At 44.7% G+C, this 15,579-nt stretch overlaps 1 protein-coding gene across 1 annotated transcript; it reads left to right on the plus strand.

The window, feature by feature from the left end:
* The first annotated feature begins 1,452 nt into the window (after positions 1–1,452).
* bcl3 (BCL3 transcription coactivator) lies at positions 1,453–15,572 on the plus strand. Its single transcript, XM_067238385.1, has 9 exons — positions 1,453–2,372; positions 3,054–3,144; positions 8,278–8,386; positions 12,308–12,521; positions 13,056–13,144; positions 13,276–13,353; positions 13,952–14,119; positions 14,406–14,508; positions 14,586–15,572. Exons 1-9 carry the CDS (start codon positions 1,706–1,708, stop codon positions 15,089–15,091), a joined length of 2,025 nt encoding a protein of 674 aa, XP_067094486.1. The 5' UTR covers positions 1,453–1,705; the 3' UTR covers positions 15,092–15,572.
* Positions 15,573–15,579: the final 7 nt, after the last annotated feature.

Raw genomic sequence — 15,579 nt, forward strand, 5'->3', positions numbered from 1 at the left:
ATGCGGTCTCAACTGCCCACCAGTGGTATACAAAGGAAAGTTGTACTCGTGTTGTTCCTTGTAATACAACTGTTCAACCACCGTATGGAGACTCTAACACACATTTGCTTTTCTCCCACTGGCTCTGAAAGTAACTTTTCATTTAGCTGCATGTTTCTAATGATACCACTGCATGGTCGCATTGAACTCTGCCCCTACCTCTTTCCAAGGCACCTGTCACTAAGGAGATCACTCGTCTCCTCACATCTCACATTTCTAGCCCATTGTGACAAACTGAGAGTTTACCATTCAGTTATCTATGGCAACATATCATAGGCCATCTGAAAGGCCTGCAACATCATAACATACTTACTGAACTGTATGTGTGTGTGTGTTTTCTTTTCTGAGTATGTGTGGATTGTCCATGCAAATGGGGACGTCACCAAAGCCTTAGGAAGCATTTCAGACATGCATTTCAGAAATTTAGGAGGTTTGATTATGGCCAAAAAGAAAAGCAACAAATGAAACAATGTGTTTGTCTATAATTGCTGGAGATGTTCCACCAGCACTCTGACATGTTCAAACCATCACGCTCCTGCCCACAGCAGTTGCACAAGGTGTCAAGTCAAACCTGCAGGGTGTTTTAGGGACTTTAAACCCAAGCTTGTTTTTCCATTGGCTACTCCACTACCACTGTTCAGAGGAAAGTCCCAAATTGACCCAAGTAACTAAACACAGGGGGTGGTCTAGGGGTGGAGGGGAATAGAGATGGAAGCTGGGGGGGGGCGGGGGGAGGGGGGTTAAGGGGGGGGGGGGGTGGGGGTCTTTCCATGTTTGGTTAAGAGCAGGTGGGGCAAGTCTGTTATAAGGTTAGACAAGAGACCGTACTGAGTGACATGGACACTGAAAACCTGCGTTTGCAAAAAATAAATGGATAAAATAACAAAATAATTTGTAGAGAAATCACATGGAAAGTCTAATAATTGTGTTCAGTGCAGTTCAGAGCATAAACTGTATTTATATATACATATATATATATATAGGTAGGCTAACATTGTACAGGCCTATCCTATAATGGTTTGAAGCTGCATGATGTAAGAAGTGAACGTGTGTTCAAAATATTTCAAACTGCTATATTAATTGACGACTGAAGTGCTGTGTGTCGGCTACTTTGTATATAAAAAGCAGTTTGAAGTGTTCGTAAGAAACCTAAAGAGTTAATTCGGGAAAAGCCCTACTTCACCTTCCTATATTTGTATGAATTAGAGAGCGAGAGCGAGAGCGAGAGAGAACGAGAGCGAGAGAGAGAGAGAGAGAGGGGGGGGGGGTTGAGATTAAAAGGACTGCTTGATAGGCTAGGCTACAATAAAACAGGAGCATTTAACTGCTGACACTGCTCGTGCAGTCACCCATTTTAGCTAGGCTATAACATCAGCAGGTGTTGAAGGAATAATTGTGCAAAAGTGTGTCTTGTGTAATTTTGTGCCTAGGGCACTTTCGATTTAATGTTGGCTAGTCTTCAACATTTCTTGATAGACAATTATTATGACATTTGGGGTCAGTAGGCTAGGAATCAGGAATATCAGGATTATACATCATGAAACTGAATTCCTCGTTCAAATATTTTGCGTTGGACAGTAGGCTGTATGACATGGGGCTTGTAGGTGAATTCTATCGTAGGCTCTTTCCTATTGCAGCTGAAATTCACCTGTCCATTTGAGTGTTCATGCCGGTGGTCATGACAATGGACGCTAACAATGTGCCGACAGTGCCGCTGGATTTGCGCACTACGACGCGGCATCGCAGAGGCGTGGAGGACAGGACACAGAACATAAAAGATTGCAACGCGAACAGTCGTGTCTCTACCGAGGCGTCGTTGGAGGCGCAAACTTCTCGACTCACGGCATCGGTGAACAATCGGGACTGTAGAGCAACCATTTCAGCGTCACCGGAATATCCTAACGGTTCTCAGGTAGTGATACCCCTTACGAACATGGGGAAGCCGACTTTCTTGGAGCATTTCGAACACGCGCCTATGTCACAGGGTCCTTCGCCAAAGTCTCCGAGTTCCCCAAAATATACAGTGTCCTCCGGAGAGACTGGTGCAGCACACAGACGGAATATTGAGAAGTCCCCCTCGAATCTTCCCTTCAGGAAGCGTCCGTTTCCTGCACGAGACGTCCCGGGACAATCGCATTCTTCATCTAGTCGGGGAGACCACTTGTCACGAGAGAAAGAAACCGAACTAAATAATCTGCATATTCGACGGGTTCTCAAAGGAGAAGACCAGGAAAGCAAAGGTTGTGCATTATCGATGCCACCACGGCACCTCGCAGGCGGTTTTGAGGAAACAGAAAATAAATCAAATGATCTTCGTGCAGTCAATTCTTACTGTAAGTGAGTGTTTGAAGTGACATGTAAACGTTTTCTGTTGACAGAGCTTTTGTTTAAAATCCTAATATGTTGATCATGGGCATGATGAATGATGGTCGCGATGACGAAAAGATGACGAGTAAGGCTAAAGTAGAGCAATAGTATTAAAAACACATAAATAGTTACGAAGATGTGCAGTCTGTGCATATCTGTGTGTAAGTGTGTGTTTGTTGGGAATCTTGGTTTCTGTTAGTCAACCTGTGGTAAATTCAGTGGTGGGTTGACAAATCTGTTTAGTCAGCGTTTTCTGTGATCTGCATAACAACGAATTTAGTTTAAGGCACAATTTATGCTATATGCAAGTCATGGTCACTGACATGGATATTCAGGACCCATAGATTTGTGTACATGTGCAAGATTTATTTGCTTTTAATACATTTTCTTTTTGGCTGAAGAAGATGTTAATGGCCAACTCTAATCTCCATGTCTCTCTATCTCTCTCACTCTTTCTCTCACTCTTTCTCTCTCTCTCTCTCTCCTCTCTCTCTCTCTCTCTCTCTCTCTCTCTCTCTCTCTCTCTCTCTCTCTCTCTCTCTCACTCACTCTTTCTTCTCTCTCTCTCTCTCTCTCTCTCTCTCTCTCTCTCTCTCTCTCTCTCTCTCAGCTCTCTATCTCTCTCTCACTCTCTCTCTCTCACCCAGATGGGTATTCAGTCTATGTCTTCCCCCCCCAGGCCCAACAGCTGCTGGAGGATGTTGCCCTGGCAACACACCCAGACGAGGATGGCGACACGTACGTTTTGTGTTTTTAAACTGACGTTTCCGTGTGTCCCAGTTTCTGTCAGGAGACAGTAGCTTGCAAGACCTCTCTGAGATACCACATGTCTTGTAGTCCTTTTGAAAGATAGAATCATGACCACCCCATGTTGTGTCTTAGAATGAAGTATTCTACAGTAACTATCTTTATGTTATGTTCACTCCAGTGTATATAAGTCACTCTGTAACCTACCCACTTCATTCATTCGATCCCTATGGCGATTTGTCTGCGATTGGCTGTAATAGGAGGTGGTACTTTACAGGTGTTTGCATGTGTGTTTGTGTGAAGTGGAAGTCAAGTGTGTGTGTGTATTTGTCATGGAGTAGGTTGGGTTAGGTTGGAAAGTGGTGTGTGTGAGTTGTGAGAGTTAGATCTGTGTGTATTATGAATAAGGTAGTACATTCGGTTGGTGTTTGCTGGTGGTGGGGGTATGGGTCTAGGTCTGCAGTGATTCATAGAACCATGTTCTGCTGCTCTGAGAAACTTTCACTGGATGTTTTGGAGAATTTGGGGTATTTTACGGTAACACCGTGACCTGTTGTCATTGTGTGTGTGTGTGTGTGTGTGTGTGTGTAATGTGTTGGTTGGATGAACTGATTGAGTGAGTAAGTGTGTGGTGTAAGAGTCATGTGGAGAGACAGTGTGTGGGCTGGTCAGTCAAACCGCCTGTTTTGTGTAGGGGTGGAGCGCTCACATACTTACTGTAACATCAAACCCCTGACTTCATGGATGGGCGCTGTCATCCTCCCCCCTCTTGAACCAACAGGATGGTACAAACAAACACACTCACATGACTGAAATCACAATCTGTCCAGGAATATCATCCTAGTCTCATGTTTCTGTAGTTTCACTGCTGTTTGCTGCTGATATTTGCATCTCGAGAACAGAAACACATGACTGAGGCTGGAGACCTGAAAATGTCAAGCCCACTCTTTAGCTTGGCTGTATTACAGTAATTGAGCTTTTATACAGGCGAAATACTAAATAACATGTTGTAAGGACAGCCAATAGTCGATGACTAAGTGCACAATTCTAGCAGTATTATAGTAGGTAAAGTCCAAGGAACAGTCTGTGTGACACAATAAACCAACAACATCATATTTCAAATGGCAAAATCACAAACAGGTACATTTTGCCAATACAAACAGATGAGTGCTCTGCATGGTACCCTTAGATTAAGTTATGAGTCCGGATAGAGTTTGAAGAGGTCTGTTATCATACATTTGGTGTGTGTGGCCTGGGGAATAGCACTGAAATGACAAACACTTTACCAAGCCACCTGCACAGTGTAATGACCAGTGTGGAAAACATACACACTGCATCTGGTGGGACGGGTCAGCCTGCAGAAGAAAACACTTTGATTTACATTTAGCAGACGCTCTTATCCAGAGCGACTTAAAGTAAGTACAGGGACATTCTCTCCAAGGCAAGTAGGGTGAAGTGCCTTGCCCAAGGACACACTTTGGCACGGCCGAGAATCGAATCAACAACCCTCTGATTAATAGCCCAACTCCATAACCGCTCAGCCATCTGACCCCCATCTAATTTAGCCTACAGTTGCATCATACATCATAAACTACGCAAACAAGGCTTTATTTTATCTTGTTGATGCAACACCTAGATAAGGGTTTTTTCACCCGAGGCTCTATTCTCAAGAATTCACGCCACTCTGTCGAAGTTGTTGAACATTTCCCAAGCTTGTACCTGCTTGTTGCATTGTGGTGTGTCTTAAGAGGATCTAAGAGTTCAGCAGAAAAATACATTCACAGCCCCCCTTACCCTGTCCTCAGTGAGAGTACAAGTCTGTGTGTGTGTGTGTGTGTCCGTGTGTCTGCTCTTACGTCAATGGTGTGCTGATCCTCAGTTCTCAGCGCCTCTGAGCCCCTTAGTTTCGGGAAAACCTGCGAGCGTGCGCCTCAGTTGTGTGACTGCGGTTTCCTCAGGTGTTTCTGTATATCTGCTTCTTCTTTTTGTCTTTCTTTTTTTCTCACTGTTTTTAAATGAATGGGCTCAAAAACCCAAACATCCGCTCCCCACTTCCTCATTTACCGCTTTGACTCTATTTACCCCTTTCTCTCTTTCTCACCGTCTCTCCCATCTCCCTCTGTCTCTCCCTCTCGCCCTTTGTGTCTCTCTTTTTCGTAATTTTCTCAAACCATCACCTTGTAGTTTCAATATCTGTCACTCTCTAGCACATCGTTTCTGAGATTGTCTACCATGCATCCCCAGGTTTTGACAACGGCTATGCAGTCAGCAATGCTGTTTTGTTTACCCTTCCTGTATTCATGTAACCGCTTCTCTCAGCTGGTCCTCTGGCCACAGGGGATATGGTAAACTCACAACTCTCTCATACACATACACACACACACACACACACTCTATACCTCCTTCCCTCTCTCTTTCTCTATCTTTGTCTCACTCTCTTTCATTCTGTGACCCTCTCTCTCTCTGGCCCTCTCAATCTCTACCTCTCTAGCCCTCTCTCTCTCTCTCTCTCTCTCTCTCTCTCTCTCTCTCTCTCTCTCTCTCTCTCTCTCTCTCTCTGTCTCTCTCTGTCTCTCTCTGTCTCTCCATCTCTCTCTGTCTCTCTCCCTCTCTCCATCTCTCTCCATCTCTCTCTGACTCTCTCTCTCTCTCTCTGGCCCTCTCTCTTTCTCTCCCTCCCTCTCTGTCCCTCTCCCTCTCCCTCTCTCTCTCTCTCTCTCTCTCTCTCTCTCTGGCCCTCTCTCTCTCTCTCTCTCTATCTCTCTCTCCCTCTCTCTCTCTGGCCCTCTCTCTCTCTCTGGCCCTCTCTCTCTTTCTCTGTCTGTCTGTCTCTGTGCTGTGGCTGGGGGCCCTTGCGTCAGTGTGTCTGGGGTTATCTGGGGCTGCGGTCTGCCCCACTTCCAGGAACAGGCGAGAGCACAGTTTCATCTTGAGAGATCGACAACAAGGGAGATAGTCAGAGACTGAGATGTACGGAGGGGTTGAGAGAGAGAGAGAGAGAGAGAGAGAGGACATAGAGCAATGTGCACAGTTAAGCTGGCTATGTGTTGGACACCACTTTTGGCTTCTAATCATCCAGGAGTATTACGTATTCAATCAAACCTACTCACTGTGTTTACGGCAGAGTTACAAGATGTATAGGATGCAATTATGAATCGTGATGATGCACAGTTTATAAAAGAATATCAGAGAGTACTGATTCTAAGTTTGTCTTTATCCTTCGGGACTAATTCACACAAATGAATGAGGGACACACATTACTGTAAATCAGACACAGCTATGCTGAGCTGAAGCACTCTGGGTTTGACGTGCCTTGCTCCAGGGCCCCATAGTAGCATCGATCACATGGGCTGGTGATACGAGCTGTTTGCCCATCACAGTAAATTCCTTGTTTCTGTACACTGACTTGGCGATTAAACTCTGATTCAGATTCAGATCCTGATTGAACAGCAGTGGAGAAATGGCCATATTCAATTTCGTTAGGAAGATTTGTGATGAGTGGTAAAGGTCTTGTTTACGAGAAAGGGGAAATAACCAGTACTCATGGTCAGATAGATGTTTTACTTTTGGATGCTGTTTGATCGTATTGTGACCAAGAGGAGACCTTGAGAGTTTTAAGTTGTCCTAAATTGGTCATCATTTAAATTTTTGTTTGGGCCCATGTTCCTCTTCTATTTGTATTTCCCCAATCGAATCAAAATATGTGACGTCCGTACGAGTTGCTGTTTCAAAGTTCGCTATTTGCGTGTTATTATGCTATCCACTTAGATTGAAGAAACTGATAATGGTCTGTTATGCGCCTTGTCCATATATATCGCGGCACAGGTTATCCCTTATTTCTCAGCATAAGCAATTATTGAAATTCATGATAAATACAAGGTGTTGATGAAATGCGTGAGTCTCACGGCAAATGCATGAGAGTACCTGGTGTATGTGTGTATTAAAACCTTGGTTTAAACAAATCTGATCTGTATTTATGGTGTGATGTAACAAAATGTGCGATGTGAAAGTATTGAATTGATTGCATCAAGGTGCTGGTTGACATGCAAATCCTCCTGATTAAGACCTTTCTGCTCGTGCTCTTGTCTCTAGAACAGCCTAAAGAACGTGCTATTTCCTCTGCACCTTTAATTGAAGCAGTAAATTATGTATCTCAGGCTGACTTTCTCTGAAGAAACAAATCTGAATCACTAAACTCACTTCCCTCAGGCTCTCTACCAAAGATGTTTACATTTTCTACTTGTGTTGGTTAAGGGTGCAAGCCAAGATTCTCTCAGAGTTACAGGAGCTTGTGGGAATTCTTGCTTGGGTTAGGCCTAAATGAATGTGCAAGGGATTAAACTGGTTGTAAGACAAGGGGAGGGGACAAATATGTGCCAATCTTATCATGACACACATAGTCCTGGTGAGGAATAAAGAAACAAGGAACACATGTTCTAACCGACCATTGACCGGAAAGGTCAATTCATGTTAAATCGGTAGATCATCATGCTGACTACAGTTTCTCGTAAATGTATCTAAAATTGTTCAACCAATATGTCGCTCAATTTCCTGCTCTGAAACAGAAAATTAGTATATGTGTCAATGTGTCAGTTTATGTGTGTGTGAGGTATGCATTGGCAAATGGTACGTTTAAACTGAACAGAAGAGAGACAGCCTGATGTGATACTTTTAATAATGTTTGTCCTTCACAACCTTTCAGTTTAACGTTGTAACTGATAACAGGAAATGACATCAAACCAAAGTAGCTGTTACTGGAAGCAACTTCTACTGAAAACACAAACGATGATATGAAATGTGTTATCTACAGACCTAACTGTCAGGCTGAGAATAGGGTCATAGGTCAGAGAAATGCCTCAGTTCATAAAAACACAAGGTTTGAAATTGTTCAATAAGATTTTGAATCCGTTTCCACCTTGGGCGTAGTGTCAGTTAGGTGACTGTGAGGTCAGCTTAGTCAAGAATCTGCTGAGTCACCGTGTCAGACAGAAACAGTCATTTCACTGTGTCATTGTGTGCATAGAAACGTTTGAGTCTATTCAAGTCGAAATGTTACTTGTGTATGAAGGCCATAGTGTCTGTGTAGGTTTCTGATGTTGGCTGATGTGTTTTGGGGGATTACAGGGCTCTTCATATTGCTGTGGTGAAAGGTGAGGAGGGGTTGGTCTACAGACTCATTCATCTCCTCACACTGGCTCACAAAGATCTGGACACCTACAACAACCTCAGACAGGTGAGAGACACACACATAATACACACACACAATGTACACACAACCCAATGTACACACAACACACAGACACACTTAACATTCACACACACACGTTCTTGCACTGTCCTCCGATATTCTTGTTCTATATTATATCTACATGCATATACAGTATTATCACACACAACCCCTCGCTTGCTTCATGGTGAACTATAACAAGGAAAGCGGAGAAACAGGAAGTCCTTCATTTCCTACTAGCCTTGCTAAACTTTCAAATATGCACAGCCCAAATGCCTACACTGGCTACATGAATGTGGAATTCACTGTTACTGGTTAGTCCACCTGTACTTCCCAAAAGACAGTCACAAACATACACACACACGTGTAAACACAAACATACACACACACGTGTAGTCACAAACATACACACACGTGTAGTCACAAACAAACACATACAAACATATGTGTAGTCACCAACATACACACACACATCTGTTGTGGTTGGAGCGGGTACATTTAGCTGGACTTTTGATAAGACTATTGTTATTTATACCCTACTGCACATTCTAGACCGTGTGTGTGTGTGTGTGTGTGTGTGTGTGGTGATGGTGGTGGGTTGTGGGGGCAGGGGGTGGTGGGTGGAGGGATAGGTTCTCAAAAAGTGGTGATCGGAATGAGGGGAAAGACGTTCATGAAGTGAATATTGCCCATGTCTTTTCCTGCCTATCCAGATCTTCAGTAAACCGTTTTGAACTCCATGGTCAGTGCACTTTCCCAATCCAGGACTTCCCTGTTTGTGTCTTTCCTTTCCTGACACTTTCACATTCGTTGTATCTGTTTCCAGTGCCCCTTCCCCTCTAACACCTCCCTTTTTTTGTCCTGCCTCATCCACCTTTCCTCTTCCTGTTTGTTAAGCCATGACCATGACACAGAACGCACCCTGAGAGCTGCCATACACACTTGGGACTAAGCCAAACCCAGGTTTCAACTCCGTTCTGCTCACTTACCAGAATTAGCGTCTTAAGTGTGCCTGTACCGTTTGTTGTGTTTTTCTCACCACAGGCTGGGACTGAGGTATGGTGCAGATACATTTCTGAGATATCCTGTCTGCATACAGATTGGTGCCCTGTGAACTACCTAGAGGGGAGATTTTCAGAACAAGCTTTTGAGACGTGGAGCTCGCCACAATGATTTGCCTACCAGATAGGGCGGTTTCATTATTTATAACAAGGACCAATTGTCTTGCGCAAGCTTAAGTCTGGGACCGTCTGTGACAGGGACTGTTAGATTATGTGACAGTGCCAGGAATGGGACAACCCTGGAGAGTCCATAAAAGACTATCTGGCAGGAACTAAGTTTGCTAAGTTTGGACCAATATTGCTATGCCAGTTTCATGAGAATTACTGTAAAGTGACAGGATGTAGCACATTTCCCAACGTTATTGACTAATTGAAAATGAAATTCCTGCGCATGACACTTATTCACACGAAACGAATTCCAGATGGCAGTTGACCGCACACGCGAGTGCATCTCGTGTTGCTGGAGACTGAAGCCGCTCACATTCAAACAGCTGTTTGAACCTCCCACACTGACCTTGCCTCTACTGCGATGTTTGGTTAGCACACAGTACAGGCTGCTGCTACGCCCCCCCTACCCTTCACACACACACACACACACACAATGACCACACTGATCTACATCACATCCTCTACATCCCCTTCCTTGGTTTGCCCAACACAGGGCAGTATTTTACAAAAGAGATTGAGAGAGAGGGAGTGAGAGAGGGAGGGAGAGAGAACTGTGCATGCTCGAGACATGCAGTGTGTTTGTGTGTTGAAGCGAGGCTTTTATAGTTTTTTGTGTGTGCGTGTATGTGGTATCCTCGTTCCGAGAAATCACATGACCCCCCTCTCTTTTGCTCTGGGCTGTTTCTCAACATACCTTGTGCTGAGGTTATAGGGTAGAGTCAGGGACTTTCCCTTGAGTCGCTTGAGTCGCTCGCTCAATCTCTCAAGCAGAGCCAATCTTACCTAGTATTTGGAGGGAGTCCAACAGTACTGTGTTCTATATCTGTGGTCTCAGTTGAGTAATGAAAATAATTTTTAAATTTGTCGTTTCTTGCTTTTTATCGGAGAAACAATCAAGTAGAATGTGGATAGTTTTGGTCATTACCACATTGTTCAACCACAGGCTCTATTAGTTTCTGTTGCACAACTGGGACACCCTGTGCACACACTCATTCTTTGTGGGTTTGTTCATCCACCCTTTTTTGTTTCCTGAAAGTTCCCTGGCAGGGCCCAAGTCAGTTCCTTGTAGTAAGAAAACTCCTCTATTTCCTCATTGTTGACAGGAATGTTAGTGTGCCAGGACCAACAGCAGGGGAGCAGGGATTTTCCCTCCCTTATCCCATCTTTCCCCTCCTCTCCCCTTCTCCCTCGTTTTCACTATCCCTGGCCTTCACACATACAGACTGTACACTCCCTACCTCTCTCTCAGCCTTGCTCTCTTATCTAGGCTTGAGTTTGTTCTCTGTTTGTGGAATGGTTTACAGGAAACTGGTATGAAGCTCTATGAACCCTGAAGTGTTTTTTGGACGCCTATTAAAGCTTCTCTTTGGCACAGACCTTTTAATTAGAATTGACATTATTGTAACTCTGACTTTTTAAATCTTCACTTCCTCTGGTGTTTCGTGAGACGAATATGCAGTGTTGGCGCTGAAGCTGTGCCAGTGTTTTTTACGAATACATTTTGTTTACATTTACATTTACATTTAGTCATTTAGCAGACGCTCTTATCCAGAGCGACTTACAGTAAGTACAGGGACATTCCCCCCGAAGCAAGTAGGGTGAAGTGCCTTGCCCAAGGACACAATGTCATTTGGCACGGCCGGGAATCGAACTGGCAACCTTCAGATTACTAGCCCGACTCCCTCACCGCTCAGCCATCTGACTCCCTGTTTACAGTGTGTGTTTGGTTTACTGTATGTGATTAGTGATTTAGGGGTGTGGGTTTGGTTTTACCTTCCCTCTTTATGTAGATGCAGTTGCTCACGAATGTGTGCTGTGTGTTTTGGTGGGGTCAGATGGCTGAGCGGATCTGTGTGATTTGTTTGTTTGTTTGAGTCACGTAGGGTTCAGGGAAATTGGAGTGATTTCTTTGAGGAAGGGAGAGCAGGAATTTAACTCGGTGCTCTCCCCATTGTTCGATTGAACAATCTCTGAGCTGGAACCCGCCATCGCACACTTACACACAGACACTTTCTGGAGAGTGAAACTAAAGCCAAAGATCATAGATCACCAGGAGGTTATCTGTCTTAGCGCTAAAATTGTTTTGTAAAATTCTTAAATCTGATATAAGAGAGAAATTCCCATGTGGTTTGTGCATTGATGAACAAGCTGGAAGAGTGACGGTCATGTACTGAGGCCAGATTGGTCAATGTTGTTTAATCAAGTTTTCAGAATTTGTTAACTGGATCAATGAAATGTGTACCTTTGTTATCAGTAGTATTTAATGTATCAGTCTCTTGTTCAATTGAAGTTGCATTGCTCAAGAGGTTTTGTGTGTCTGTGTTTACCATGATATTTATATGGAGAGGGAGAGAGCCTGTTTACTAGGGGTGGTAATCTTTTGGTACCTTACGATTCGAATCGATTCTTGTCTTGCGATTTTTAAACACAAACAATAAAATATATACTGTATAAAAAAAAAACAACTGAAGACTGAATTGCGATTCAAATGTGAACCGATTTTTTTCCCCCACCCCTATTGTTTACCTTAGAAACTTACCTTCAACAACCTATCTGATGTCTGAGATTGAAGATGTATAAATGATTTTATTACCAGGGAATACAAGTCTCAACTCTTCCTCCACCTTCCTACTTTTGATCCTATCTCTCCTCTTCTCTCATTGGTCCTATCTCTCCTTCTCTCTCATTGGTCCTCCAGACCCCACTGCACCTGGCGGTGATCACCCACCAGGCCAAGCTTGTCGAGGCGTTGCTGCGTGCGGGTGCTGACCACGCTGCTCTGGACCGCTGCGGTCAGACATCGCTCCATCTCTGCTGTGAGCACAGTCAGCAGGCCTGCCTCTCAGTTCTCCTCAGCCAGGCCCTCCCCTCCCGCTCCCCCTCACTCTGTCTGGAAATCAGAAACTTTGAGGGTAAGTCTCCATAGTGCATAATATCCCTGCGTAATTTTCCTCTGTCAATGTAAATACGTAATGAGGGGTTTAGCGTATTGTTATAAGCTGAGGTCATGTTATAGTATTTGGTATTCGACTTTTGGGATGATGACAGTGTCACTGTGACATGTCTGGGCATGACAGCATGGATTTCACTTTACTCCAGCTGCAGATAACCCGCAGATAACCCGTAAAAACACCACCCACCTTAAAGTGGAAGTTATCATTTGTGCACAGTGTGTATGCAAATGTGTTATTTTGTGTGTGTACATATGAATGTGTGTAGTGTTTGGCTGTGTGTGTGTGTGTGTGTGTGTGTGTGTGTGTGTGTGTGTGTGACTCCGCAATACATAAGAGAAAGCTTTATAGTCAGCTTGTCTATGTACAAACTGGACTTTGCTCCGACACTGTTAGTGATGACGATAATGGCAGGATTATGGGTGTGGAAGTCCCCAGCTTAAGTGCCCTCTGCTTACCCTTCACCTCTACTCTTCTGTCCTCTCCTCGTCCCAGGGCTGACTCCTCTACACCTGGCAGTGCAGGGGGGTCACGTGGAGCTGGCCAGACTTCTTCTGGATGCCGGGGCCAGCATCAATGCTATGGTCAGTCCCTCCTCTGCCCCATAATGCATCAGCGCTTCTGTCCCTCCTTAGTAATTCTTTGTTTGTTTTTTGTTTCTCTGTTTTAGCTCACTATACTCACACTCACTACTTGTGCTCCTCTCTGTCAACAGGACAACAAGAGTGGTCAGAGTCCTCTCATGCATGCTGTGGAAAACCATAATGCTGACATGGTCCACTTCCTTATTGAGGTATGACTGTTTGTGTGTGTTTGTGTCTGTGTGTCTGTGTGTGTGTTTGTAAATGTGCCTTCATGTGTGTGTAAAATTGTCTGTGTGTATGTGACTCAGTTATTCTACAGAATAGCCTTTTCACCAGAAGTTAAGTTGTCTATGGTCTTGTACTGGCTCCACCCTAGTTTTCTTAGGTTTCTTTTTCATTTCTGGTTAGTTGCTGATTTACAAGAAATGGACTAGATGTTTTACTAAAGCCTCTGTTTGATGATAAGAAATCTTGGACCTCGTCTTTGGATCATCATCATCGTAATCAACAACGATCTGATCTTCCCCTTCCAATTTTCTTGCCATCATTTTCCTGTCTCTCTCATCCCTCTTCCCTACATCTCTCTCTCTCTCCCCCCTTTCTCTCTCTCTCTCTCTCTCTCTCTCTCTCTCTCTCTCTCCCCCCTTTTTCTCTCTCTCTCTCTCTCTGTCGCTCTCGCTCTCTCACTCTCTCTATCTCTCGCTCTCTATCTCTCTCTCTCTCTCTCACACTCTATCTCTCTCTCTCACACTATATCTCTCCCTTTCTCTCCCTCCCTCTTTCTATCTCTCTCTCTCGCTCTCTCAGAATGCCTGTGATGTGAACAGCCAGTCGTACAGTGGGAACACAGCCCTGCACGTTGCCTGTGGCCGCGGCCAGGTGGACACGGTTCGCCTCCTGATGAAGAACGGGGCAGACAGCAGTCTCAAAAACTACCACAACGACACCCCCGTCATGGTGGCCAAGAATAAACGGGTGAGAGAGAGAGAGATATTGGGGGAGGGGGCTTGAGATAGAGAGAAGACCAGAGAGATTGAAAAAGTAAGTGTGTGTTCAGGCATCATACATTGATTGGCTAAAGATGGAATTCAACATCCGTACTCTGGTTGTCTCCTGCCCTCTAGTGGCTGAACACCTTTTACATCACTAAGCCCAACAGACTGGGATGTATGGGTTTTCCCACAGCTGCTCTAGTATAGGTCAGAGATCACATGGCGTTTTCCGTGGGCGTGTTCTGACTCTCGACCTGAATCTCCACCAGGTAACAGATGTGTTGCGAGGCAAGGGCTCAAAGCTGCCCAAAACTCAAGAGCAGCAGAGTGCATCTGCCTTGCCTCCAAGGAGCTTGCCCCACAGATTAACCGGTGAGAACATGAACACACACACGTTTAGAAATATTACTTGTAACCTTAGAATAAACTAACCACTCCTCCTCCTCTAGGCTCCCTGTCACCCAACTACGGCACCCGAGGAGCACGGTCAACCACGCCTCTCCCCTCCCACCGCGGTGCTGCACAGCACCCCAGGGTTCCTTCCATATCTTTCGCACACAGCCAATCAATCGACAGCTCATCGGGCCCCCTGTCGCCCATGGAGATCCCGGAGATAGAGCCTCAGCCAGTTAGGATGGGTTTCAACAACATGGCCGTAGCTGACCTGCCCCAGGGAAGGGCCTATCCTGTCCCTCTCTACCTTTCTTCTTTGAACCATTCACCCTTGGGTGACTGTACTGTGCGGGCTCTTATGCCAGATCACCCAGTCTACTACCAACCTGTTGCCCAGGGTAACTACTACCCTGAGAGCTCCTTCATCCTACTCCCTACCCAAGCAGGCTTCTGCCCTACCTCCCAAACCTCTACTGGCGAATCACGGCCCCTCAGCTGTTGTAGTGACCAATCATTAGCCTCCACCCTGAGTGTTAGCAGTGGGGGCAAAGGTGACAGTTGATAGGGAAGCTTGTGCTTTCACTGTCCTGCTGCAGTTAACGTAGTTGTTTCAATGTTGAATGATTGAAAGGGTGACCTGATAGGGTGTGCACTGTAGTGGGTGAACAGAATGTTCAGAGCATTTTCTAGAAGGAAGATGTTGCCATGAACCCCCACAATACAACGAAAGTTGTGCTGTTATCAATCGGATCAATGCGATTGATTAAGGACAAACATGTCGGTGTCAGAGGTTTACAAATAGCTGCATTAATGCTGGTTGTGAGACTATTTTAAAAATCTTTCTGCATGACTCATTGCACAGTTCACTCTATGTGTGTGTGGGTGTGCATGTGTGTGTGTGTATGTGTGTGGACTGCATGTCTGTAGCTAAATCTGTATTGTTCACGGATTCCCTGACAAGTGAATTTATGACAGTTTTTATAACTTTTTGTCTGAAACCATGTAATTTTTACGAGTTTTTCATTTAATGATGTGAAATAAATATTTTTT

The sequence above is a fragment of the Osmerus mordax genome, chromosome 6 (assembly GCF_038355195.1).
Source record: "Osmerus mordax isolate fOsmMor3 chromosome 6, fOsmMor3.pri, whole genome shotgun sequence".
NCBI classification, from domain to species: Eukaryota; Metazoa; Chordata; class Actinopteri; order Osmeriformes; family Osmeridae; genus Osmerus; species Osmerus mordax.

Excerpts from the sequence above, each read along its gene's own strand:
- bcl3 (XM_067238385.1), top strand. The coding sequence starts at position 1,706 with ATGCCGGTGGTCATGACAATGGACGCTAACAATGTGCCGACAGTGCCG. Across the intron at positions 3,145-8,277 it reads CCAGACGAGGATGGCGACAC|GGCTCTTCATATTGCTGTGG; the intron begins GTACGTTTTGTG and ends GGGGGATTACAG. Across the intron at positions 8,387-12,307 it reads CCTACAACAACCTCAGACAG|ACCCCACTGCACCTGGCGGT; the intron begins GTGAGAGACACA and ends TTGGTCCTCCAG.